Genomic DNA, 26,613 nt, shown 5'->3' with positions numbered 1-26,613 from the left:
GAAAATAGAGCTTATTAAGCAATGGAGAGTTATGGCATACTCGGAAGCTAGGTGGTTTTGCCTTCGAAATAACGCGTTCGTCAACAACAACTTTTATTCTGAACGTTCTGACCGGACGTCCTGTTTTGTTAATGCGTCTGACTTGACACTGGTGCACAGAGCAGCAGCAGCCAGCAGCAGCAGCCAGCAGCAGCTCCAGAGAAAGAGGCAAACCGAGAGAGAGGCAGGACTTGACTGGGTCGAACCCTGCAGTCTGCCTCATGCTTCGTCCTGGCCCACTGTCCCTAGGCCTGCCGACATTATTGTGACAATATCTGTATTTTTTATTTTGCAAAAGGGGGAAGAAGAGCCGAGCCATGGAGCTTCTTTGCCTCGAGTCGGACACAACCGTGAGAGCCCAGCATGACCCACACATTCTCTATGATGAAAGAGTGTTGCAAAGTTTATTAACAATTGAGGACAGGTTTTTACCGCAATGCTCATATTTCCAGCGTGTCCAGAAGGATATTCAACCTTACATGAGGCGAATGGTTGCAGGTTGGATGCACGAGGTTTGTGGGATTTTTCGGCATTGATGTTGAGGGTTTTGACTGCTGTCATAAGGCGTTTTAAAGAGTTTTGCATGTTGAGCCACATCCATGTGGGCTTATAAATGGAGTAGCCAGGCCTAGTTTGGTTTATAGAGTTGTCACTGCTGTTAGTTGACAATTGAATGAGAATGACTCACCAAAGGCGTGGGAGCATCGGAAATTCCACCACGAAGAAAATTCACGCTTCAAAGAAATAGCCTAGCTAAATATTTACATTGGATAACAGCTAAAAAAGTTGCTAGTTTTTGACAATAGGATGGCCCAGACGACATACAAGGGTATAATCTTAATTTACGTAAACGAAGCATCAATATTGTCCTTCCGTAGTAATTATAATAATTTATTTAAAAACAGGCCATAGGCTCTTTGGTTTTTGACGAACAACATGTATGCAAACAAACTAATTTCTAAAGATAATATTAACCTTTCATCTAGGGAAATAGTGCTTTGCAATCGTCGGAAAGGATTCTAGAAGAAGATGGGGACATTTTGCACACAATGTAAAGCCTGTAGATAATTTATTTTTATTTTTAAATGTTTTTTGAAAAGATGACGGATAGCCCAATAAGGAAGACGAGTTGCAAGGCGTGGGTTTTGTTGAACGACTTCCTATTGCACGAATCCTAATGATTTCGTGCCTTGCCTGACTTACAATTTGACTGACCAAAGGCATGTGAAAAAATGTGATTTAACCTGTAACCTAACACTACAGCCTAGAAAAACACTGGCATATAGCAAACAAACAAAAACATCTCTGCTATTCTGCATTTACCCTAAGTCTATACCTCTTGTTTTAGTTTTGCTTTAGTTTTGTTAAATTAAGCACCAAGATATAGATTCATACTTTATTTCTAACACACTTTCTTTCTCCTTTTCTAGGTGTGTGAAGAGGAAAAGAGCGACGGAGATGTCTTCCCTTTAGCCATTAATTATTTGGACAGATTTTTAGCAGTGATGCCCACCAGAAAGTGTTACTTGCAGCTCCTGGGAGCTGTGTGCATGTTCTTGGCATCCAAGTTAAAGGACAGTCGGCCACTATCAGCAGAAAAGCTCTGCATGTACACAGACAACTCCATCACAGCACGGGAACTGGTGGTAAGACTCAATGCCAGCTTATAGCCTGTCTTTCAAGAGCCCCCATTCATCAGACTGTAAAGTGCAATGTCACATTTTAGCTATCATTCCTATAGATTATGTCTTAATAGCCAAATTGCTCCACAGGAAGCATCCCATTTTCTCTATTAAGTTAAGCTGCATATTCAATACAGGCAGCTGGATCCAGGGATCTCTTTGGAGCCATGTGGACTGAAATGGCGTGTGATGCCATCTAGTGCCAGTTATGCAGTATAGAATTTTGATTTATCATACAGCACATGCTTGGGCATAAGTGTCTCAGTTAGACATTTAAGGGCATGTGGTCTGGTTACATGGTAAAGAGCAGTAATGCCTTTACCTACCTTCACCTAGGCGCACAAACCAGACCAACACATCTCCTTATGCCTCTCTACTTGGAATTCACCACATGACTTTTGGTTTTTACCAATATACACTGCCGGTCAAACAAAAAAAAACACAAGATCAGTCAACCAGGAGACCTTAAGGTTTTATTTGGAGAGCGTCTAAGAGTAGGACTACTGACCATATTGCCATAAACATCACTATGACATAGGAGGTTAGGTTAACCTAAACCGGCCTCTTATTGGTTCCAGAAGCAGTTTATATACTGTACATCCTCTCCTGCCCACAGCAGTTGAAGGAAATGACATGCAGCCCATTTGATGCTATATATTGTCGCAAGGCTCCAGATTCCTGGATATCCTCACAGGATGCACAGAGAAGTGGATGGGAGCCTATGGGAAGATGTCATAGTTCTTCCTTCATAACGAAGATACTGCTGCCGCTGCTTCAGCTTTTCCAGCGAGGTTTGGGGGGGGTTGTGTCGTGTCGGGGCAGCTGGCCAGGAAGTCAGCGCAGCAACAGCAGACCTCCGCCCCGCTCGTCCACAGGCAAACGTTCTCTCCACGGGGGCTAATGTAGGTGAAGCGTTAGCATGTGTCTCCAGGTTAGGTTAGGTTAGGTAGGTTAGGTAAGTAGGAAGCCGGTGTGAATGTCTCCAGGTTAGGTAAGTAGGAAGCCAGTGTGAACTCCTGACATTTCCACACAGTGTCCCGGGCTGCCCCGCATCACAGATGAGCATAGCGGGGACTGTCCCTGCCAGTGTTGGGTTTGGGTGTTTCACTACGTTGGCTTTTTAGGTGACACATCTCCGGAGAGGAAGCGGATGAGAAGTTAGTTGAGTTTGTCAGCATTTATCCTTCAGTGTAAAAAAAAAAGATTGGTACATCTCATGTAGCTCAGGCGACCAACTCAGTTGCTTTTGCTTACGATTCCCTTGGTGTGTTTTGTTAACTGCCTCCTTTGTTGGAAGAAAAATGCACTTCTTGTCCAATAGTTTTTAACTTTTGGCTTGTAATCCACCTTATTTGGAATTGATTATAGTCTTAACTTAAAAAAGATGATTTGAAATAATAATTGTTGACATTTCTGTGTCAGAGACTTCATTCAATGCCCTTGAGTCACCGATCTAGCTGTGTAACATGTATAAGAAATCTGGGATTTCTTATACTGATTGACATGCCTAAGAAACATTGTGCTTCAATTAAACTTGTACCATCCACTTCTTTCTCTTGATTATATCATACTGCCTGTATATCCTACTGCCTGTTTATGGGCTATAGTCAAAGTAAAGTAAGTACATCATACAGACTTCCCTCTGCAATGGTGTAGTCGTGTCCTAGAAGGCAAGATCTGTGCTAATGATATGGAACACAGTGATTCTAAGCTATCCATCCTCATAATGATGAAATTAATTCTCAGACATGGCTCAATAATCGCCCATAAATGTAACATCTGGTGACTGAGCAGTCCTGTGCGTTGAGGCTGACATGGTCATGCTCCTCATAGCGTTTGGTGACAATTGGCGCCTTGATGGGGGACACCCCTCCCATAGAGAAAAAGATAAATGCATGATGAGATGAGATCATGTCTCAGAACTGTTATGTTATCTTGTGATTCGATTAGAAATAGTCTGGCGCTGGCTGTAATGGGTGACTGGGCCAAGACATGCATCCTACTGTGACCCAGTACAGAACTGGGCCCGCTTCACTGTTGCAGGATTATAATGATGGTGTGACTTCAATTTTGTCTTTGTCCTGTATGTTGTTTACTTGTGATGTTTAATATATTTTACACAACACTGCTATGCACACTATGCATTCTAATCCAAGCTGATGTTTTATTATTGTCACTAATGGGGATATTTGAACTAGACTCAAATTAAGTCTAATGATAGTCACTGGCTGCAGTAATGTATAAAAACAATCAGAAATAATCAGTGCCTAGTCATTCCTTAATTATAGCTTTTTAGTGAGTTTGACTGGACTTGTGACACCTCTCCCACTGTTATTCCATGAAGATATTGTAAACAAATGATGAAATGTCGGTCTTGCACTGTGACACATGCTAGTAACTTGGTGCTACATTGACTCAACACCGCTAGATTTCTTGCCATCATAAATTGAAATCAATCTTTATACCTTTTCAAGGCCTGCTGTGCAGAGGCAGCTCCCCTCGGCTGACTCTAGAGCAGAGCCGGTCTAGCTGTTTGAGGCTTGTGACAGGAAGGAAGTGGCTAGCTGTCTCACTGGCAGGGTACAGCCTGTCACATGCCGGCGATATGAAGACAAAGGATGAGAGGAATGAGAGAGTTATGCAGATAATAAGATACAGCGAGGAGAGATAAATAGAAGAAATGTTACTCTTATTACAGAGCCATTTCCTCTGGGGGTAAGGATGCACTGTGATCTTTTTCATGGTCAGCGGAAGCAGGGCATCGTGCCATAATAACCCTCTGACTGGGTAGATGCCGCCAAGAAGCAAACTCGTGCTGACCGCTTGGTTTTAATCTACTTGACACATGCATAAGTTTTCCTTTGATAATCCTGTGACATATTTCCCCTCAAAGTGCCTCTCCTCTCTCTTCCAGGAGTGGGAGCTGGTGGTGCTGGGGAAGTTGAAGTGGAACATGGCCTCGGTCATCCCCAACGATTTCATAGAGCACATCATCCACAGGCTGCCCCTTCCCAAAGACAAGCTGACGATGGTCCGCAAGCACACGCAGACGTTCATTGCCCTCTGTGCCACAGGTAACACAAGCACACGCAGACTTTCATTGCCCTCTGTGCCACAGGTAACGCAGCTTGCCTATCATCTCGTGCGCTTTGATTTTGACTGCTTTTGTGTACTTGCGTGTTTTGCACGCTCGCACGCTCACTCTCTTTGGGGGCACGGTGGCTCAGTGGTAGAGCTGTCGCCTCACAGTCAGAAGGTCCTGAGTTCGATTCTCGCCTGGGACACTGTGGGCGCTGTGGTTGTGTTCCCCCCATATCTTCAGTGCCTACTGCCCAGGTGGGGTATCTCGTCATAAGGGCGTTTCTCTCTGTGTGGAGTTTGCATGTTCTCCCCGTGCTCCCCCAGGGGGTTCCTCCGTATATAACCCCCCCACTAAAAACATGCAGAAGATCAGATCGTCATCGTCATCCGACCAGTGACGACAACATCCGAAGTTGGTCCCCGGGCGCTGTACGAGAAAGCGACCACTGCTCCTGGCCTGCCCCCGGAGGAAAGGACATGCCTGGATGGGTTAAATGCAGAGGACACTTTTCACCGGCCACCGTCAGCATGAGTGTGTTGTGGCCGCATGCATGTGTTGTGGTGTTCGTGTGACAATAAAAGACGGGGCTTGTCCCGTTACGAGAGTTTTTTTTTTTTTTTCACTCTTTTCACTCCGTTGCCGTTATTCCCACATCCAGCAGAATATTCCCACACACACCAACATTCTCCCATCTTGAGTCATTTATGCCTCTGACCTCTCCTCAGCACAGACTTCTGTGTGACTATGCCTCTGACCTCTTCTCAGCACAGACTTCTGTGTGACTATGCCTCTGACCTCTTCTCAGCACAGACTTCTGTGTGACTATGCCTCTGACCTCTTCTCAGCACAGACTTCTGTGTGACTATGCCTCTGACCTCTTCTCAGCACAGACTTCATCTGTGTGACTAACTATGCCTCTGACCTCTCCTCAGCACAGACTTCTGTGTGACTATGCCTCTGACCTCTCCTCAGCACAGACTTCTGGCTGTGTTTCCTTATCCACTCTCTGCTCTCCACAGCTCGTAGCAGGGCTTGTCCCAGCAGCGGACCAGCTGCTAGAAGCTGTGTTGGGGCACCCAGAGCGGACCAGGCAGGTTTTCCTCTCTCTCCTAAGCGCACAGGAGAATCCTATCAGTGCTGTGTTTAGATTAGTCGCCCACACGGGTGTCGATTGTCGATTGTATCATATGATATACAGCCGCACACGCACTGTCCGCTATGACTCAGGTGCAGCTGAAGCAGTGGGCTTCTCTCTGTCTATTGTTTGTTGACAGGGAAGCTTCCAGGTTTCAAAAGTCAGGGCAGTGGGCCAGCGATCTTCCTTCCTCTTGCCCCTGCCCCAAAATAAACTGCGGAGGCTCCGGAGACGAACAAACTCAAAACACCTCTCCCCTAAGTTAAGTTATTAAGTTAAGTTAACTTTATTTATCCCCATGGGCAAATTCATCCTCTGCATTTCCCCCCCAATATTTTATTTTAAATTTTTTACAGAACACAAATAAAACAAAACAGACAAACAGGCTCAGACACAATAAAATAAAAGAAACAAAAACATACAAACATTCAATATTACAGTGGTGCTACCAGCTACGTAAGGTGCTTGTAAGCGATGTACTTGGGGTCTATAGGAAACCAGCTGGGCGAGTCACCCGTCACCCCTAACCTCATCGAGGTAGGATCCTCTGCATTTGAACCATTCTCTACTAGGAACCTTCCTAGAACGAGGAGCAGTGGGCAGCCGCAGTGCAGCGCCCGGGGACCAACTCCAGTTCTTTTGCTATTGCCTTGGTCAGGGCTACTGACAGGAGTATTAACCCTAACATACATGTCTTTTGACATGAACACGGGGAGAACATGCAAAGTCCACACAGAAAGGACCTGGGACGGACCGGGGTTCGAACCCAGGACCTTCTTGCTGTGAGGCAACAATGCTAACCACTGAGCCACCCTAGGTGAAGGGCATTCATCTGCCCATACTAGGAATCCCTTTAATATGTTCATATCCTGGAAATAAATAGAATTGCAGGATCACATAATTTACTTAATACACCACTCCCGCTATCACAATGGCGCCTTTCATCTCCTGCCTCCCCGAGCCAATTCTATGAAGGAAATGGAACAAAAGAAAAGGAGGCCACATCAGTGTAATGACATCCTTTGCATATGCCAGTGTGGGCAGATCTGGCCAATAAACGCTTGTTTACTAGAGGCAGTTATTGGGACTGTAGGCTCCTTCAATGAGTTTCAGTAGAGTTTTAGTGTCACCCTGTTTCTTTTTTATTTGGGTGTGTTTCAGTGCTGCCCTCTGCTATTCATAAGCAGCTGCTTATATCCCAGCACAAAGCAGCCGCAGTGGAGAGAAGATGGAGGCCTGCTGTGGTCTTGCAGTAATGTAAATGTTTGGAGTTTTATATGGAGTCGCCATGTTATTCTTATGATGGAGCAGCTCCTCCTATGGACAGCTGGCCTCTGGTGGAGAGGATAGGCGTAGTGCAGCGGGCTTCTCTCCAGGGCTTAGCCAAAGCTATCAGCAGTGTTGGGAGGGTTACTTTTAAAGTGTATTCCACTACAGATTACTGAATACACGCCCTAAAATGTCATTTGTAATGTATTCGATTAGATTACTCAAGTTAAGTAACATATTCTAAATACTTTGAATTACTTTTTGAATACTTCTGGAATACTGGAATCGTCTTGCTGAGCCCATTTGTCTGGGTCACTCTGAATGTAAAAAGGAAGAAAGTCCAGTACTCACAATGTCCTTTCCAAGGTTTTAATTAAGCTGGGTCAGAGTACAAACAATGTACACGTTTCAGCAAGTCGCCTTCATCATGCGTGTGTCACGCTGAAGAAGGCCGTTTATAAATATACATAAATATAACGAAAGGACATTTTGTGTGCTGGCTCTCCTTCTCCTTCAAATTAAAACAATTTCCCAACAAGGGAAAGGGAAAAGACCCCTTTAATGGAGAAGAAAACCTTGAGCAGACCAGGCTCTTGTGGGCGTTCATCTGCCATGAGAGAGAGAGAGATGCACAGTAATAGCAGTAATAATGATACCATTAACAACTATAATAAGTAAGAGCATAAGTAGTAATAATGCACAGTTATGACAGTAGTAACGGTAGCAACTGTAATAAAAACAGGACTAATAATGGTAATAGTAGTGGTGGGTCTCTTCTTCCCACTGGAGTCAGGATCTAGATCAAGGAAAGGAGGATCCATTCTGCGTCTGCGTCCATAGCTGCAGGAATGGGAGACACAAAGACTCAGGGAAGAATCCAAGTTAGTAAGATGCATGAATGGGACATGAATGGGAACAGATATGGCTGTGTGTCCTGGAAAAGACTTCCCTTTAACAGGAAGACACCCGCCGCCCCCCCATTGGCAGTCTAAGTCTATAGCAGCATAACTAGCAGCTGGTGAGCCAGCCCTAACTATAAGCTTTATAATATCAAAGAGGAAAGTTTGTAGTCTACTCTTAAATGTGGAGAGGGTGTCTGCCTCCCGGACCGAGACTGGAAGATGGTTCCAAAGAAGAGGAGCCTGATAGATGAAAGCTCTGTCTCCCATTCTACTTTTTGAAATTCTAAGAACCACGAGGAGTAGACCTGAATTCCAAGTGTGCAGTGCTATAGGATAATAAGATACTATGAGCTCCTTAAGATATGTACCTTATATGTGAGGAGAAGGATTTTATATTATTTTCTGGATTTGACTGGGAGCCAGTGCAGAGAAGCTAGTACGGGAGAAATATGATCTCTTTTCCTAGTTCTTGTCAGAACACGTGCAGCAGCATTATGAATCAGCTGGAGAGTCTTTAGATACTTTTTTGGGCAACCTGATAATACAGAATTGCAGTAATCCGGAGTAACAAATGCATGAACCATTTTTTCTGCATCTTTCTGAGACAGGATGTGCCGGATTTTTTAAATGTTATGTAAGTGAAAGAAGGCACTTTGTTGAAATGTGTTTTATGTGGGAGATAAAGGACAAATCCTGATCAAAGATGACTCCCAAATGCTTATGGTGGAGCTGGAGGCCAAGGTAATGCCATCCAGAATACCTATATCATTAGATCATGTTTCTCTAAGGTTGCATCCTCTTTGTAGAACAGCCTGACCTCCAACTGGATACGACTCACGACGTTGTTTGTACAAGCAGCTGAATACAACCTGAAATCATGTTTCAACGTTAAGTGTCCTCTAGTGGTCGTGTGAATAACAGCCCAGCCTCAGAGTTTGGTGAAAATATAACCTCGACTCGTGCGGGATTTGAACCTGGGGTTGCTGGCTTGACAGCCGCCTGTCGTAACCACTCAGCTACCAGTTTGTTGCTGTCCGTACCCCTAACCCACACCCTAATCCTAACGTTTTTTGGAAGAAAAGTCGCTTTTTCAACTTGCTTGGGTGGAAGTCTTGTAGTACTTTTTCTCTGCCACTGAAGGGCGCTAGTCTAGCAGATGTGCTATATGGTCGTATTGCAGGTATTGACTTGGAGGACATGTTGCAGAAACAAGTAAGCCCGGACTGGTCTGCAGGTTGCAATGGGCTAGGACTATTCTCTGGATTGGGGGGGGGGCTAATTTCAGTAATAACAGCACTTACCAAATGCGTGTCTGGCTTGTGAAATAGTGTTGGTCATGTACATGTGCTGAGCTGGGGTGGGGTGGTGTGTGATAGAATCAGCCTGTGTATCGTACAGTAAGGGCGAAAAACATTCGGACCACCTGCTCTTCCCATGAAATGAATATGGTCTGGTCAGGTGAGAGCAGCACAGACGAGAGGTACCCCCATGGAGCCCAAGTGGCGTGTGGGTCGGAGTCACGTTTCAGACTGAAAAACAAAACTTGTCTGAGATGACAGGTTGAAAGGCGGGCCATAGTAGCATGCCGATGATTTGATTTGACAATTTTGGTGACTGGATTTGGCTTTGAATCGAGTGGGATTCAGTGTGTTGTGGTGCTACGCGAGTGGGATCCGCAGAGTACCAGGCAGCCAGCTGCTTCTGTGTGGAGCCGAGCGGACAATCCGATGCATGAGCGCTGCCTGCCCGCCTGGAATCTCTGAGGGGCAACCCCTTACGTTAACGTTATCCTGGAATGCGAGTTTAACGAGTCAGTTACATTTCTTTGCATTCGTAGACATTACCGTTTGCTTTATTTTGTATGTTACATACAATTGGCCAAGTTAGTAGTTAGTTTATGGGCTAGAAATTCTGCCAGATTACAGACACTAGGCGCCATTTTCTCCTTCATTTGGAAGAGAAAATTCTCCTGAAATAAAGATTGATTGATAGCTGCCATGTCATGATCCACGTGATATGATTGGTTGAAATGTGGTAAAAACGTGTGACGTCAGCAAACTGTAGATTACTGTTATGAATGAAATCTTGAAAAATGAATTTTTGATGTGAAAAAGTGTGGAAAAACTAAAGAAATACATTAATAAATGGGTGCACTGAATACCCAGGTATTTGAACTAAAAAATAAAAAATTGGGTTCAGCTCGACTTTAACACGTTGAGTGCCAAGGACGAGATATCTCGGCTTACATAATCCAACCGTTGAGTGCCAAGGACGAGATATCTCGGCTTACATAAACATTTTTTTTTTTTGACGGTGGGACATCGATCAACCCCTTTTACGTCTCCTACACCAGAATTGGAGGTATTGAATGTGTATAATCTATTTTACCGACCCACTGAGTGTCGACATGTCTCTCCACAGTAGAAAGAGGCGACCCAAAACTGGACGGAAAAGCGCGAGGAAGCCGTTCTCATACTGTAAAATTGATGGCGAAAACGCTTTCACTTTCGCGCTGATGCACAGCGGTGGCAACGGTGGGGGGTTCCAAGAATAGATTGGATGCACACTTTGAAACACGCAGCATAAATATGACCAGAATCGCATCAAAGCTCTCAACCAAAACTCCACGAAACGAGCGAGTCCACCCAGACTTCCTCAAACAGCGGCCGCGCAAACAGGCAGCAGCCAGGCAGCAGCAACTTCGTTGTGACACGCCCGCTGGAGAGCCAGGGAGGCAGGAGGAGAACACACACGGAGGGAGGAGTTGGAAGCAGAGGGGGGTTTCCTGCTGTTATGGAGGAAATTACTGTTCAAAACTATTGTTTAGATGTCTGACTCTTACTGATGCCAAAAATGAATGGTTAAAGTGACTGTTCTATCGAATTTCACAAAAAGCCGTTTATCTCTGAATAATTTTTCTGACGCTGAAACCATGCTGTATTCAACTGCTAATGCTTACATAACTACTAACTCTACAAACTAACTCTTTTAGACAGAGAAAGCACACATTCTATTAGTTCTTTTTAGATGATTGGTGTTCACGAAGTCTTAACAGAAAAGAATCCTCGGCTCTTGTAAAATGAGCCAGAATCCTCAAAAAAAAACCTGGCAGAACCTACCTACAGCATTGAAAAAAGGGCTGGCAGTCAATGTGTTAAGGAAGATCCCCTGCACAGCCACCCCAATCACGAAGGGGTGAAGGGGAGAAACATGATTTTTCACCCTTGAAGCAATTGAGACATAACCTGATGCTGCCAGATGGGGGTGCGTGTTTTGTTGTGAAAACAATACCACCCCCATCTGGCAGTGTCAGGTTAATTGAGACACGGGTTGTCCAAAAGCGGGCTCAACTCGATACTCGCCAGAAGGTGTGTCATACGCTGTTGTGCCCTCCATGGCTGCCTCCTCCATCCAGGCCTGTTGTAGCCTATGCCTCTAGACTGCCTCCTCCATCCAGGCCTGTTGTAGCCTATGCCTCTAGACTGGGAGAGTTACTGGAAGTGGTTCCAGGCCTGTTGTGGCCTAGGCCTCTAGACTGGGAGAGTTACTGGAAGTGGTTCCAGGCCTGTTGTGGCCTAGGCCTCTAGACTGGGAGTTACTGGAAGTGGTTCCAGGCCTGTTGTGGCATAGGGCTACGTTCACACACAGCACCCAAGCCTTGCCTACGCCTTGCCTTTACCCATGCTTTTAAATAGTCGTCCTTTTTAGTCAATGAGGCTGTGTACACAGGGCGCCTCAACGTGAACCTTGCGTGTACCCACGCCTCGCCTGAGCTGCGCCGATTTAATCGTTTAGGCGCAAATTCTATTTTCAAGCCGACTAGGCGCGTGAAGGCAGACTTTTTCTGTCAAGCCATGAAGGAAAAACGCGACAATATCCGTGGGAAATGGCAAAGTCAACTGAATGTCTAAATAAAATGGTGTTACTACAACAGTGTTGAGCAGAGAGAGAGAGAGAGAGAGAGTGATTGACGGGTGGCTATCACGTGGGGCTTTCTCCCCATCGGTAAACAAATCTTCAGGAGAGAGAATAGCGACCGAAGAAGCAAGATGGACAATGAAAAGTTAATCCACTTAGTACAACAGCATCCAGTTCTCTATGACAACAGTGACCCAAGAAGGAGACCTGGTTATACATATCCAGCATCAATAGCACATTAAATATATCAGATTTATTTTACCTACCCATGATAATTCGGGACCACACGTGACAAAAAAAACACTCGGGAGAGAGGAGAGACGCTTGTGACTCGGCTCAGGTTCAGCGTGGAAGGCGTCCAGTGTGATCACAAAAGCGTGTGATAGGTTCACGCCCAGCTCAAGGTATGTAGGCGTGGGTTGAGGCAAGGCAAGGCGTAGGTGCCCTGTGTGAACGTAGCGTAGGCCTCTAGACTGAGAGAGTTACTGGAAGTGGTTCCAGGCCTGTTGTGGCCTAGGCCTCTAGACTGGGAGAGTTACTGGAAGTGGTTCCAGGCCTGTTGTGGCCTAGGGCTACGTTCACACACAGCACCCAAGCCTTGCCTACGCCTTGCCTTTACCGACGCTTTTAAATAGGCGTCCTTTTTAGTCAATGAGGCCGTGTACACAGGGCGCCTCAACGTGAACCTTGCGTGTACCCACGCCTCGCCTGAGCTGCGCCGATTTTATCGTTTAGGCGTGAGTTCTATTTTCAAGCCGACTAGGTGCATGAAGGCAGACTTTTTCTGTCAAGCCATGAAGGAAAAATGCGACAATATCCATGGGAAATGGCAAAGTCAACTGAATTTCAAAATAAAATGGTGTTACTACAACAGTGTTGAGCAGAGAGAGAGAGAGAGTGATTGACGGGTGGCTATCACGTGGGGCTTTCTCCCCATCGGTAAACAAATCTTCAGGAGAGAGAATAGCGACCAAAGAAGCAAGATGGACAATGAAAAGTTAATCCACTTAGTACAACAGCATCCAGTTCTCTATGACAACAGTGACCCAAGAAGGAGACCTGGTTATACATATCCAGCATCAATAGCACATTAAATATATCAGATTTATTTTACCTACCCATGATAATTCGGGACCACACGTGACAAAAAAAAACACTCGGGAGAGAGGAGAGGCGCTTGTGACTCGGCTCAGGTTCAGCGTGGAAGGCGTCCAGTGTGATCGCAAAAGCGTGTGATAGGTTCACGCCCAGCTCAAGGTATGTAGGCGTGGGTTGAGGCAAGGCAAGGCGTAGGTGCCCTGTGTGAACGTAGCGTAGGCCTCTAGACTGATGAGAGTTACTGGAAGTTGTTCCAGGCCTGTTGTGGCCTAGGCCTCTAGACTGGGAGAGTTACTGGAAGTGGTTCCAGGCCTGTTGTGGCCTAGGCCTCTAGACTGGGAGAGTTACTGGAAGTGGTTCCAGGCCTGTTGTGGCCTAGGCCTCTAGACTGGGAGAGTTACTGGAAGTGGTTCCAGGCCTATTGTGGCCTAGGCCTCTAGACTGGGAGAGTTACTGGAAGTGATTACTCAGTGAGTAGGAGGATCCCTGCTCTGTTTTTCTAATCAGAGCTTCTGCTTCTTTGAAGGAAACCACACAGGTTCCACCACGCCGCTGTGTTGAAACTCCGTCTTTGGGAAAGTCAGGCTCAGCTGGGAAGGATGCATATTTGGAGATGACTCAGATGTGTGCGTCTCTTATGCATCTCTCATGGGCTGAGTCAAGTGTTGCTGTGCTGTGTCACTGTTGAAAATTGGATTACCATCTATTGCAGGGATGGGCAACTTTGATGGTAATAAGGCTTAAACACAAAAACTCCTTGCTACCAGAGAGCCAAATTGTGACTGAGCATGCACTTCCATTGATACTGTAACACCCCATCACTCAATTACCCAATTATAGCTACTAATTAGATGAAAAGAACGAAATATATACTGGTAATCAAAGTCTTATTATACCAACATTTATATTTTTGATATTCAAATGCATTTGGTAAGGGTTGGGCCCAGTGTTGGGGGTAACTCATTACAAAAGTAACTTCTTACATGAAATATATTACTTTTAGCAGTAACTCAGTAATATAACTTATTACTTATAGGATTTCAGTACTATTATACCAGTTACTTTGTCAAGTAACTCAAGTTACAAATTGAGTTACATTTGATTAAATCAAAGCACATATTTTAAAAAAGATACAATAATTTCCTAATAATCAAATTGTGTGTTTTTATGCAAATAACCACTACAGATGACAATAACAAAGGAAAAGAATAAAATTTAGAATTTTGGATTGTTTACACTGACTTCAAGGCAGTTGAAATAATTTTTTCGGGATGGTTCTGGGGCAGCGATGTCATTCTGCTGCTGCTGTTGTTTTGGCAAAAGTAATGCAAAAGTAGTGTAATAAGTAACAAGTTACTTTACACAGAAAGTAATATTGTAAAGTAACTTATTACTTTCAAATGAAAGTAACTAGTAATATGTAGTATATTACATTTTTAAAGTAACTTGCCACGGCGTGCTAGTCAAACACAGGAGCACGTTCAGTGAGAGGCTGATCCCACATAGATGCAACACAGAGAGGCACAGGAAATCATTCCTGCCTGTGGCCATTGGACTTTTTAACGCCTCACTTAAAAGAGCACCTCGGAGACATTCAAGCCTCTTCTAAACATGAAGTCTGGATCATGTCCGGCTAGCCAGAGCAGGATATTTTCCGGTTTTACCTTTCTAGACATGAGCAGTCTGTGTTTAGAAACAGCTGGAAATGGTCCGTATTCTCTCTGCCAGTGGGTGGGAGGAGGGGGTGCAGTAGCATGTATCGATAACAAGAAATGTGATATGGAAACAGCTTTAGCGAATCTGTAACCAAACTCCATTCAAAAACATGCCGTTTTAAGGAGGATCCATTCCGACCATTCAGGCAATAACGAGGGGTGGCAATGTGCCAAAAATGAGCACTTGCCTTTGTTACATCAGCCAAAAGCCGCCCAGTCAAAATAGTGGTCGCACCGTCGTCAATCACTGTGGGTGATTTATTTTACAAGTTGCATTCAAGTCATGTCTGACTAGTTTTAAATTTATTTCTCCCCACAAAAGGCTAGGCCTATGTCTCGATATAGGCTGTCAGTCAGTCAGCTCCTCTCCGCAGCTGTGTTAGCTTGGACGCTCACAGTCACACCACTGGCTGGCTGCCTCACACAACTTTTCAGACCCTCCTGGAGACAATCTTTCTCAGAAGAGACTAAAGTTAGCGACAAATCTGGAGACTTTTTCTGACATGGGATTAACATTACCAGCAGTGTTGGGCAGGTTACTTTCAAAATGTAATATACTACATATTACTAGTTACTTTAATTTGAAAGTAATAAGTTACTTTACAATATTACTTTCTGTGTAGAGTAACTCGTTACTTATTACACTACTTTTGCATTACTTTTAGCAAAATAACAGCAGTAGTAGAATGACATCGCCACCCCGGAACCATCCCGAAAAATCATTTAAACTGCCTTGAAGTCACTGTAAACAATCCAAAATTCTAAATGCGATTGTTTTCCTTTGTTATTGTCATCTATAGTGGTTATTTGCATAAAAACACACAGTTTGATTAGGAAATGATTGTATCTTTTTGGGGCCGGTGTGCAGATGCACAGCAGGGCCCTTACATTCCACTCTGTCGCCCAGACCATTTGAGCACGGATTCAGGGCAACATCGGCGGTGAAATGTCTTTCCGCTTTCCAGTCCGGTAGGTGGCGGTAATGCACCTCTGGCTAATATTGTGGCTAGCTCGTTCAGAGAGTTCCACAAGAGCCGGTCGTCGGACATTTCACCGTCTGGTGCCTCTCTCGGTCCGACTAGGAATTTATTGATTCGATTTTTGAGGAGTTGACATGTATCGTCTTTTTTGTCTTTGTAAAGCAGCTGTGAATGTGAATAATCGTTTGCTCCTCGGACTAGGGCTGTCCCGGCGAGTCGACGTAATCGATGACGTCGACGCACGCTACGTGCCTCGACGCGCCCCAATCGTCACAAAACTAAAATAGTGTAGCTCATGTTAGCGGCTAACTGTTACTTGTCGTTACTTTACATGGCAGTAAAATGCCACTGAATGACCAAATTGATTTAACTTTTAACCATTTCGATTTCCACTTTCCATACGGACCGCCAGCATTGGTTAGTTGTTAACGACGTGACAATTTATAACGTTTATAACGTACTCCGACTGGTTTGCGGTGTTGCACAATAGCTCCAACCCCTGGCTGTATTCAGACTGATAGTATAAACCGGAAGCTGGAGCACGTTATAAACATTATAAATATAGTCACGTTATAAACTAACCAATGCTGGCGGTCCGTATGGAAAGTGGAAATCGAGATGGTTAAAAGTTAAATCAATTTGGTCATTCGGTGGCGTTTTACTGCCATGTAAAGTAACGACAAGTAACAGTTAGCCGCTAAGTGCGTTAACATATTAGCCACATTACCCATCAGCGGAGCGTCATTTGACGTCAGCACACAATTATCGTATTTGTACGATAATTTCGACCTATGTACGATGTACGATCAGTAATCCCAAAATCCCCCAAATGTACGATAATTTCATCATTTTGTGACACTTACACGAATCCTACGTCTATCACTCTATCTGTTTATACAATCATCTCTTCAAACAACATATTTGCAGCCAATACGTGCAGGGTGTTTTGTTGTTGTTGCAACGCAGGCTGAGATCACAGTGTTGAAAAATCATGCCAAGTCCAAAAAGTAGCCTGTGATCAGCCGCAGCTCCCCCGACATAGGCGAGGGGGCGTACGATAATTTCACTCCAACAACGATAATTTTGACCCTCTGGTACGATAATTCAACATTTGCCATCTGGCAACACTGGGTCGCGTGCCTCATTCCAGTCGATTCCACGATTTCAGACGGACAAGCCCGTCTTTATTGTCACACGATTACACATCAACACATGCACGGACGGCCACAAACACACACATGCTTCCAGTGGGCATTCCCATCCTTTCACATGGACCCATGTTGGGTGTGGATGCTACTAACAGTCTTGTGTCTGGATGATGTGTGTACAGTCCAGTGTGTGACCATCTTACATGGAGCATTTTGTCTTTCTCCAAAATTAAGAGCACTGTTACTGAAAATTGCACACCATTGTACTGTAAGATGATGATTTTATGTTGGACTGCTGCTAAACTCAGTTGACATTGCACAAGGTTTTTGGTATTCCTCCTGAAAGTGACTTGAATTTAATTTATTCTACTATTTTATTTTGAATTGCACTATATTCATTTTATTTGAGGACAAGCTCTTGCTTTAATTTTATTTGATAGATTTTATGTTGGACTGTTAAAGAGAATGAGATGGTTAAATAATATAGACATCAGCAGGTGGTGGTGGAGGTGAGTCAGAAAATATTAGTGTTTTACCTATATGGCTACATCTGGGCAAGAGCAGTGCCACTCACTCAGCAAATTGATGGTTAAGACTGAAAAACAGTCTAATCTTAATGTAAATGATCCTCTAATCTGGTTTCAAGGGGCCAAAATTTTAGACTGAACACAAATGACTCTACACCTTGGCAGAGTTCTGCACTTTACTGAGCACACCGGCCCTATGCCAGGTTTCGACCTGGCCTTGTTTAAATATGTGCTTCGATTTAATAAAATGTAACTCAATTTGTAACTTGAGTTACTTGATAAAGTAACTGGTATAATATTACTGAAATCCTATAAGTAATAAGTTATATTACTGAGTTACTGCTAAAAGTAATATATTACATGTAATATGTTACTTTTGTAATGAGTTTACCCCCAACACTGATTACCAGCAAGCAGCAGTAGTGCAGCAGTGCAAGCAGCAGCAAGCAGGCAATGACGATAGCTGGGTAAGTCCTGCTAGCATCGATGCTAAGTTAGCAAAGTACAGCGAGCTGAAGCACATGGTTATAATATGGATGTTAACGTCCATATTAATTAACCATGTGCTTGCGTGATGACATCAGTGTATTGGCAATGTCAAAGGGTGGCGATTGACGATCTGACTGAGGTCAAGATCGCGCAACTCTAGTAGGCAGCTTCAAGTACCTGGGAGTCAACATCCACCAGGACCTGACATGGGCCGGTCACACCGCCACTGTTGTCAAAAAGGCCCAATAGCGACTACACGGACTCAGGCGCCTGAAGAAATTTGGGCTAAGGCCAGAAATCCGTAGGGACTTCTACAGAGGCACAATTGAAAGCCTGCTGACTGGCTGCTTCACCACCTGGTACGGGAACTGTACCACCATGGACCGCAGGGCGCTACGAAGAGTGAGACGCGCGGCCCAGCACGTAACAGGATGTGAGCTGCCAGAACTGCAGGAACTGTATAACCAGCGGTGCCTCAGGAGGTCCCTGAAGATCATCAAAGACACAAACCATCCCCACAACAGTCTGTTCTCCCTGTTACCCTCAGGGAGGAGATACAGGGTCCCAAAAGCACACACAAATCGCTTGAGGGACAGTTTCTTCCCGCAGGCCACGAGACTCCTTAACATACACAAATAGTGTAGTAGCTGTACTGTACCGTACTGTAGCTGCTACCATTATGTATGTCTAATGTTTAATTGTATGTTTAATTAGGTATATGCTATTTGCACCTGTACGTCAAATACGTCGAATTTAAAATGTTTAAGCACGTCTAAAGTATGCACATGACATGTGCACCTATGTGCAGTGAATATGCCACTGTCTCTGACTTGTCGTATCACTCTACTGCCTTATTGCTTGTTGTGTCTCTTGTTGTTTTTGCCGATAGGTTAACTGTGCCTTAGCTGAGCCACATGTAATGGGCAAGCTGACTTAATATAATTCCAGTGTGCAATAACTGCAAATTGACACGTACTGTACATTCAACTTTATTATACTTTACTCTACTTACTCTACTTTATTTTAGTTTACTTTATTGCATTTTACTGCATTTTACTTATTGTACTGACTGTTTAAGTTTAGGGAGAAACTGTGTGATACTGTGTTATGCCATGTGTGTTCGGAGTGCGAGCTGCTGTAACTTGTCCCAATTTCCCCCCGGGGATCATTAAAGTCTTTCTGATTCTGATTCTGATTCAACACTGGTTGGGCCACCCTATCAAAAAATGCTATCTTATCTGTAAAGGGGAGACTCGCTGATAGTGATACCCACCCATAGAACTTCTAGTTTCATATGCTACTAGAAACTTTGTGCTGGCTTTAAAACTAAGTCCGCTAACAGCCATTTGATTTGTATCACTATGGAATCGGGAAAGTAACGAGAGAGATTACTGATCTCTCCTCCTGTGCAAATTGGGAGTGTTGGCAGGGATATGGCATTCTTTCTGTGTTTTCCCCCAAACCCCCCTAAAATTAAAAACAAAGACTTGAGGGCCACACTGAGTGAGGTCAGTGCCCGCATGTGGCTCGCGGGCCGGCAGTTGCCCTTCCCTGGTCTTTTGCTTCAAGCTGCTGTCTGATTTATTGAAGGTTAATACATCTCTCTCTCTCCACCAGATGACCGCCTTGCCATGAACCCTCCCTCCATGATTGCCACCGGCAGCGTGGGAGCAGCTGTCTGTGGCCTGCAGCTGGACCGCACTGACCAGATGCTGAGTCGAGACAACCTGACAGACCTGCTGGCCAAGATCACCAACACTGAGGTGGTGAGTACCACAGGAGGGGAGACACCGCTTGGAACGCTGCAATTGGTTATCAGTTTTGAGTGATTGCATGACAATAAGCTGTTAATAGTTGTTAGGCGTACATCCCAGGACAGGAGCATAGAGAACTTTGTAGTTAACAACAGTGGTGACTGCAGTAGTGGCAGATTGAAGCTATTTACTTTTCATGGAGAGGGAGCTTGTGGCTCTTGGTTGGGGAGCCAGACTGCTGCTATAAAGAGCAACGGCAGAGGGAATGTCTTCTTAAAAGCCAGGGCCCACATTCTTGTGGTAGGACACAGGCAGTTCCTTCACATGGCTCCCGCTTTAGCTGTGTGTGCCCCTCCTGGTAGAGGAATATGTTCCTAATGCTTCGAAGCCAAGGACCGTCTTTCCAGGGGAGAGGGCTGCTGAGAAACAAGCAGATGTCCTGCTCACTCTCTTGCAGTTAGTGTGAACTTCGGAATGTGAGTTTAAAATCCAACATATTGCATTGCATGTATTATACATGCACTATATTGATCAGAGCTTTTGCCGTCACAACACCTTTTGATACAAAGACCAGAGGTGACTCCAGAAGCTTAGAAACCCAAAAAGGCCACAGCCAATGAGCCAGAGGAACAACACCGTCCCCTCTTAGCTTGTGGTTATGTTGCCATGGCAAGGCGGGCCCCGCAACCCAGCCGTCACAACAGGCGCTCCGACTGCGGCCCATCGGGTTCCAATTATCCGTACATTTCAAAGGAATGCTGGCCTCTTTGCGAGCCCCGGTGCATTCTTTAAGGTCCCTGCAGCCGGCTCACTCAGCCAGACCTCCCACATCTCCTTCAGACCTGCTGGGAGGAGAAGACATCTCCTTCAGACCTGCTGGGAGGAGAAGACATCTCCTTCAGACCTGCTGGGAGGAGAAGACATCTCCTTCAGACCTGCTGGGAGGAGAAGAGAGGGATGGAGAGAGAGAGAGAGAGCATCCCCTTTCATGAGGGTAGCAGGGTATGACATAGAGAAGCCATCCAATACATCCCGTCCCACTGTCCTATATTCTGTTTTACACCCAAACTCAGGGTCAGGGTGCAGTAGGTCAAACAAGCCATTTCCTCTAGGCCTCTACGTAGGACTCATTGCACTGTATGGCCCACGAATGGAGGCTGGTGAGTCTGAAGTTTCAGAACTGCTTCTCCTTTCCCTAATAAACCTCAGAGCCTTGGTGAAACCCCCCCCCACACACACACACACACACCACATTGTACCCCAGACGCACACGGCTCTCGTCGTGTCAGAGAGGATTCTGGCGCCCACCGCGTAGCTCGCTGCACGGTGTTGTTGGTATCGGAGTGTGCCGGTACCCATTGTTCTGCTCATGATGCAGACGGGACCACCTACCTTAAGACGTGTAATTCCCTGCTGGTATGCCATGCATGTGACCAAAGCTGTTTCACAACTCGCACGTCGGATGTGCTAGCTAGCTTGTCCATATAACTGCACGCAACAGTGTCCGGGTGTGTGCACAGTTGTTGCGTTTTGAATGCTGGCGAGGGTGTATGGAAAGTGTGTGTGTGTACCTACCTATGTGAAGTGTGTGTACCTGCCTATGTGAAGTGTGTGTGTGTACCTGCCTATGTGAAGTGTGTGTGTGTACCTGCCTATGTGAAGTGTGTGTGTGTGTGTGTGTGTGTGTGTGTGTGTGTGTGTGTGTGTGTGTGTGTACCTACCTATGTGAAGTGTGTGTACCTGCCTATGTGAAGTGTGTGTGTGTACCTGCCTATGTGAAGTGTGTGTGTGTACCTGCCTATGTGAAGTGTGTGTGTGTGTGTGTGTGTGTGTGTGTGTGTGTGTGTGTGTGTACCTGCCTATGTGAAGTGTGTGTACCTGCCTATGTGAAGTGTGTGTATGTACCTGCCTATGTGAAGTGTGTGTGTGTACCTGCCTATGTGAAGTGTGTGTGTGTGTGTGTGTGTGTGTGTGTACCTGCCTATGTGAAGTGTGTGTGTGTGTGTGTGTGTGTGTGTGTGTGTGTGTGTGTGTGTGTGTGTGTGTACCTGCCTATGTGAAGTGTGTGTGTGTGTACCTGCCTATGTGAAGTGTGTGTGTGTGTGTGTGTACCTGCCTATGTGAAGTGTGTGTACCTGCCTATGTGAAGTGTGTGTACCTGCGTATGTGAAGTGTGTGTGTGTGTGTACCTGGCCTGCCTACAGTATGTGAAGTGTGTGTACCTGCCTATGTGAAGTGTGTGTGTGTGTGTGTGTGTGTGTGTGTGTGTGTACCTGCCTATGTGAAGTGTGTGTGTGTGTACCTGGCCTGCCTACAGTATGTGAAGTGTGTGTACCTGCCTATGTGAAGTGTGTGTGTGTGTGTGTGTGTGTGTGTGTGTGTGTGTGTGTACCTGCCTATGTGAAGTGTGTGTGTACCTGCCTATGTGAAGTGTGTGTGTGTGTACCTGCCTATGTGAAGTGTGTGTGTGTACCTGCCTATGTGAAGTGTGTGTGTGTACCTGCCTGTGTGTGTGTGTGTGTGTGTGTGTGTGTGTGTGTGTGTGTACCTGCCTATGTGAAGTGTGTGTACCTGCCTATGTGAAGTGTGTGTACCTGCCTATGTGAAGTGTGTGTGTGTGTGTGTACCTGCCTATGTGAAGTGTGTGTACCTGCCTATGTGAAGTGTGTGTGTACCTGCCTATGTGAAGTGTGTGTGTGTGTGTGTGTGTGTGTGTGTGTGTGAATGAATGAATGAATGAATGAAACCTTTATTTATCCCCTAGGGGAGATTCAGGCATCTAAAAACAGCAACAGCAGCAGGGGTTAAAAATACAGAGCAGACAGATAAATAGAGATAAATAAAAACAGATAAAAACAATACAATGGGGTGTGTGTGTGTGTGTGTGTGTGTGTGTGTGTGTGTGTGTGTGTACCTGCCTATGTGAAGTGTGTGTGTGTACCTGCCTATGTGAAGTGTGTGTACCTGCCTATGTGAAGTGTGTGTGTGTGTGTACCTGCCTATGTGAAGTGTGTGTACCTGCCTATGTGAAGTGTGTGTGTGTACCTGCCTATGTGAAGTGTGTGTGTACCTGCCTATGTGAAGTGTGTGTGTGTGTGTGTGTGTGTGTGTGTGTGTGTGTGTGTGTACCTGCCTATGTGAAGTGTGTGTGTGTACCTGCCTATGTGAAGTGTGTGTACCTGCCTAATGCCTGCTGACCCCTTTTTGTTACAGGATTGTTTGAGGGAGTGCCAGGAGCAAATAGAGCGTGTGCTGGCCAGCAGCCTGCAGCGGGGACAGCAGCACAGGCAGGACGCCGTGCTCCGAGCAGGCAGCAAGGCCATGGAGCAGCAAGACCAGTCCAGCACCCCCACAGATGTGCGCGACGTCAACCTATGAACTCTCAATATGCCAGCCGTGCCTGCCTACCGATGAGCTTTTGGGAGCGAGTGTCATAAAGGTCGACCAATGAGCTGACAGTATCCATGTCAAATCACCCAATGAGCTCCTGTGATTTCGCCACATGTCACTGTCGGCTCTCTCGTGAGGTGTGACAATCTATGAGCTTCCCTCGCCCATTTGCTTGATGTCAAGTTAGTATAATGAACTTGTAGAATTACAAATTTTCTAGTTTTTCTCCTTTTTGCCCTTTTCATACCCGATTGGTTGTATTTTGACCTATTGTATGGGCCACATGTAATCAAACAAGCTATTTAAGACCATAAATTCTTGAAAACTTGATAGTGCCTTAGGTTCCCACAATGGAAACCTGAATATATTTTCATACTTGAACAAGAAATAGCATAATTATATGAAATATACATATTTCTTTTGATAAAATCTAGCAAAAAGAAACATATTATCAATATTGTCTATTTGTTTATTATTTAGCTAGTATTTAGTTGCTCTTAGTTACTCTTCTTTTTTCATCTTTAGCAAACAGTTATCAATTTCACAGTTATTGGGTTTCCCCTCACCTGTGATTCATATTCGTTTGCGATGTGCAGGAACCCTGTGTAGTAGTAGTGTGATTGATATGCTAATCATACATAGCATTTAAACCAAGCTGATATCCAGCAGGAGGAGCACTAGCTAGCTGCTCTCTCCATCTATTATACTGTGCACCTGTAGCACTGCTTACTATTTATGCTGAGACGTGCTGGCCAGGAGTGGGCTGGGCCCACTCAGAGAGAGGGGGAGTGAGGACGTCTGTGGTCTGGAGCAGTGGAGGCTGTCCTAAAGGTTCATACAGAGGACAAGGTCAGTTGTTAAGGTCTTGATTTCACTGCCAAGTCCACAGGACAGTATGTCAGATGGACAATATATACCTTTATTTGAATTCAACAAGACTACATTTGACCAATACACTCTTGCAATGATTGTTCTTCATCGAGCTCCGTCATGTTATTTACACAGTTAATAGGAGCATCCAGTAGTGTTGCAGGGATTGGGACAATGTGAGTCTAGGTCGAGTAGTGTTGATGTCATGTTAGCTGTATTACAGAAAGGACAGTTGGCACGTTGAAGGTTTTGGAAGCAGAAAGAGGGCATGAATGCAGGTTGAAGTGTAGTGAGGGGTGTCAGGTTTTTGGAGAAAGAACGCATGTGGAAAGTGGAACAGAATGGAAGATGTTTAGTGTTGGATGGTGATCGGCAGGTAACTTAAGCTAAATGTCTCAACAACAGCATGATACTTGAGTGGCACGCAGCAACAAGCCTGCCTGGTTTCTGCCATGTGTCTGATAGGAATTGATGTCCAGGGAACAGTTTTGGTGGGACTGCAGTTTTGCCCATCGGTTTCTCCTGTATCAATGTAACCATTGATTTCTGAGTAGTAGTTTGGGGGGGGGGGTCAGATCAAGATGAATGCACTTTTAAAACACACTCCTTAAGAATGGAAAGGGGACGGTGGTTGAGGAGAGTTAGGTGGGTTATTTGGGGTCATTTTTATTTTTATTTTTTTTTGTTTTCCTTTAAGTTATTTGATCTTTTCTGGGCTGGATTCCCATGGGGTGATGCAAGTTGTCTTGAAAGCTATCCCCCGACAGGTGAATAGACGTAGGATTTACCAGTTTATAGTTGTGTTGAAATATGGAACCAAATCAGTTGCAATGCAAACTTAGGAAAACCAAGTCACGTGGCGACTTAGATCCCCCCCCCCCCCAGTACATTCATTTAACCTTACTTGAATTTCTGTTTTGCCTAATTCATAGCCAAACTTTCTGATGGTTCTTTGAAAGAGTTACACACAATGTGTCCTAAATATTGTGTTGTGGTTCATGTTTTGCTCCTATTTTTTTATATATAAATTGTTCTCTGAACTGACTAAAAAAATGCCATTTTGTGAGGTTTCTCCAGGGTTATAGACTTGGGTAGGGCTTTATATGGTGTGAAAGTGTGTTGACAGAATAATACTGTTTTTAAACATTGAGAAAATACAGTATGCTAGAAATTTTAGAACAGAAGTTTAGCTTCTAAATTCGATTCTTGCATGTTCTGTTGTGCAAAAAGCCAAAAATATTTTTTGTCTTCAAAAAAGAAAAAAGCTTTAAACAGGAAAATTGTTTGTTTTTACAGTTTTGTTGTGAATAATTTGAAAGAGATAATTCCAAAGTGACAAAAATAGATTGTTAATATTAAAGACCTCTTTCTCTTGCTGCTATGAAGCTTTTCTTTTCTAGTCTTACACAAAGATGACATTGCCTTATTGTGATTCACTTGAGTGTGCTGCTATAATATGAAATGTTGTATATGTAACGGTCTTCTTGCTTTTCTGTTTGTGTACTGGAGGGAAAGTAACCGGTTTGGTGTGGGACTGGAAGAACCCGTGTTCGCAGATCTTTTGAATAGCATGTTTATTCTCTCTTCATGTGTATCTTATATTCTATCATATTCTTGCTGCTTCCTGTAATGTTTGTGTACCTCAGGTTAATTGGACAAATAAAGTGAGATCCCATCTTGCATTACCTCATCAAAACTCTCACATCACATGTCTTTACTCTGATTTTTGTGTGTGGACGGGTTACACTTTTCTCGATGAGAGGAAGTACCTCCTCTACATTAAGAAAACTCAAGACACCAGATTCCACTGAGCAGTTACAATTAACTAATTTATTTCATACATCTGGTGCTAAATCAAAACAGGCTACAAAGTTCATATATGTATCTGAAAGACAACTCCTACTTGGAGTTTAATTGGCAGGTTTGAGACTAGTTGGTTGGATTAAGTGAGGTACCCATTTAGAAGTTTTAGCCACCACTGTTCATTGTTAACTGTGGGGGGAAAAGATGTGGGACTACCAGCTTGTTATTCCATATGTGCTTCCCACTGTCACTATGTGCAACAATACAATGTACCTCAGATGTGTGATCCACAATTTCTACTCAATAAATTGGCTAAAATCAATGTGTATTTTGTTATTCTTCTGTTCATTCTGGATTCTGCCTCCCTGCACCACTTTACTAACATTGGGAAGTTTCTCAACTTCAATGAGCCCTTCTCCTCTATCACCACAAGAGGGCAAATAAACCTAGTATCAGTTGGTACTGCAGCCCATGACAATCAAATTTCACCCAAACATGATAATATATTAACATTAAGTGGTTTTCACACACAGTTTTTAAACGTACCGTATGTCCAGTTGTGGAACCAATAATAATATTAATATGTGTTACTTCTTTGAGGCTTCTGCTGCAATGTAATTGGTCTGTGAGTCAGCTGACCCAGGTGGCGGAAGTTGACGCTGAGACTAGACGCTGGCGCGTTCGTTGAAAGAGAAAGCGGAGAATCTTGTTTTGGGGAAAAGAGAGGACAGTAATGGGCAAGAAGCACAAAAAGCACAAGTTGGGAAACAAAGGTGGAGGGAAAGGAATGGAAGCCTGTTCTCTGAATGATA

The 26,613-nt window shown here is 44.5% G+C and overlaps 1 protein-coding gene across 1 annotated transcript; it reads left to right on the top strand.

Moving 5' to 3' along the window:
* The first annotated feature begins 163 nt into the window (after window positions 1–163).
* On the top strand, window positions 164–26,087 carry LOC310797472 (G1/S-specific cyclin-D2-like). Its single transcript, XM_083659860.1, has 5 exons — window positions 164–551; window positions 1,470–1,685; window positions 4,636–4,795; window positions 19,602–19,750; window positions 22,952–26,087. The coding sequence occupies exons 1-5, from the start codon at window positions 357–359 to the stop codon at window positions 23,114–23,116; spliced, it is 885 nt and encodes a 294-aa protein (XP_083515986.1). The 5' UTR covers window positions 164–356; the 3' UTR covers window positions 23,117–26,087.
* Window positions 26,088–26,613: the final 526 nt, after the last annotated feature.

This window comes from Poromitra crassiceps (genome assembly GCF_964638095.1).
Source record: "Poromitra crassiceps genome assembly, chromosome: 2".
NCBI classification, from domain to species: domain Eukaryota; kingdom Metazoa; phylum Chordata; class Actinopteri; order Beryciformes; family Melamphaidae; genus Poromitra; species Poromitra crassiceps.
Note: the sequence above shows the minus strand (reverse complement) of the source record. Positions and strands in the feature narration are given on the sequence as shown.

Excerpts from the sequence above, each read along its gene's own strand:
- LOC310797472 (XM_083659860.1), top strand. The coding sequence starts at position 357 with ATGGAGCTTCTTTGCCTCGAGTCGGACACAACCGTGAGAGCCCAGCAT. Across the intron at positions 552-1,469 it reads TTGCAGGTTGGATGCACGAG|GTGTGTGAAGAGGAAAAGAG; the intron begins GTTTGTGGGATT and ends CTCCTTTTCTAG. Across the intron at positions 19,751-22,951 it reads AGATCACCAACACTGAGGTG|GATTGTTTGAGGGAGTGCCA; the intron begins GTGAGTACCACA and ends TTTTTGTTACAG.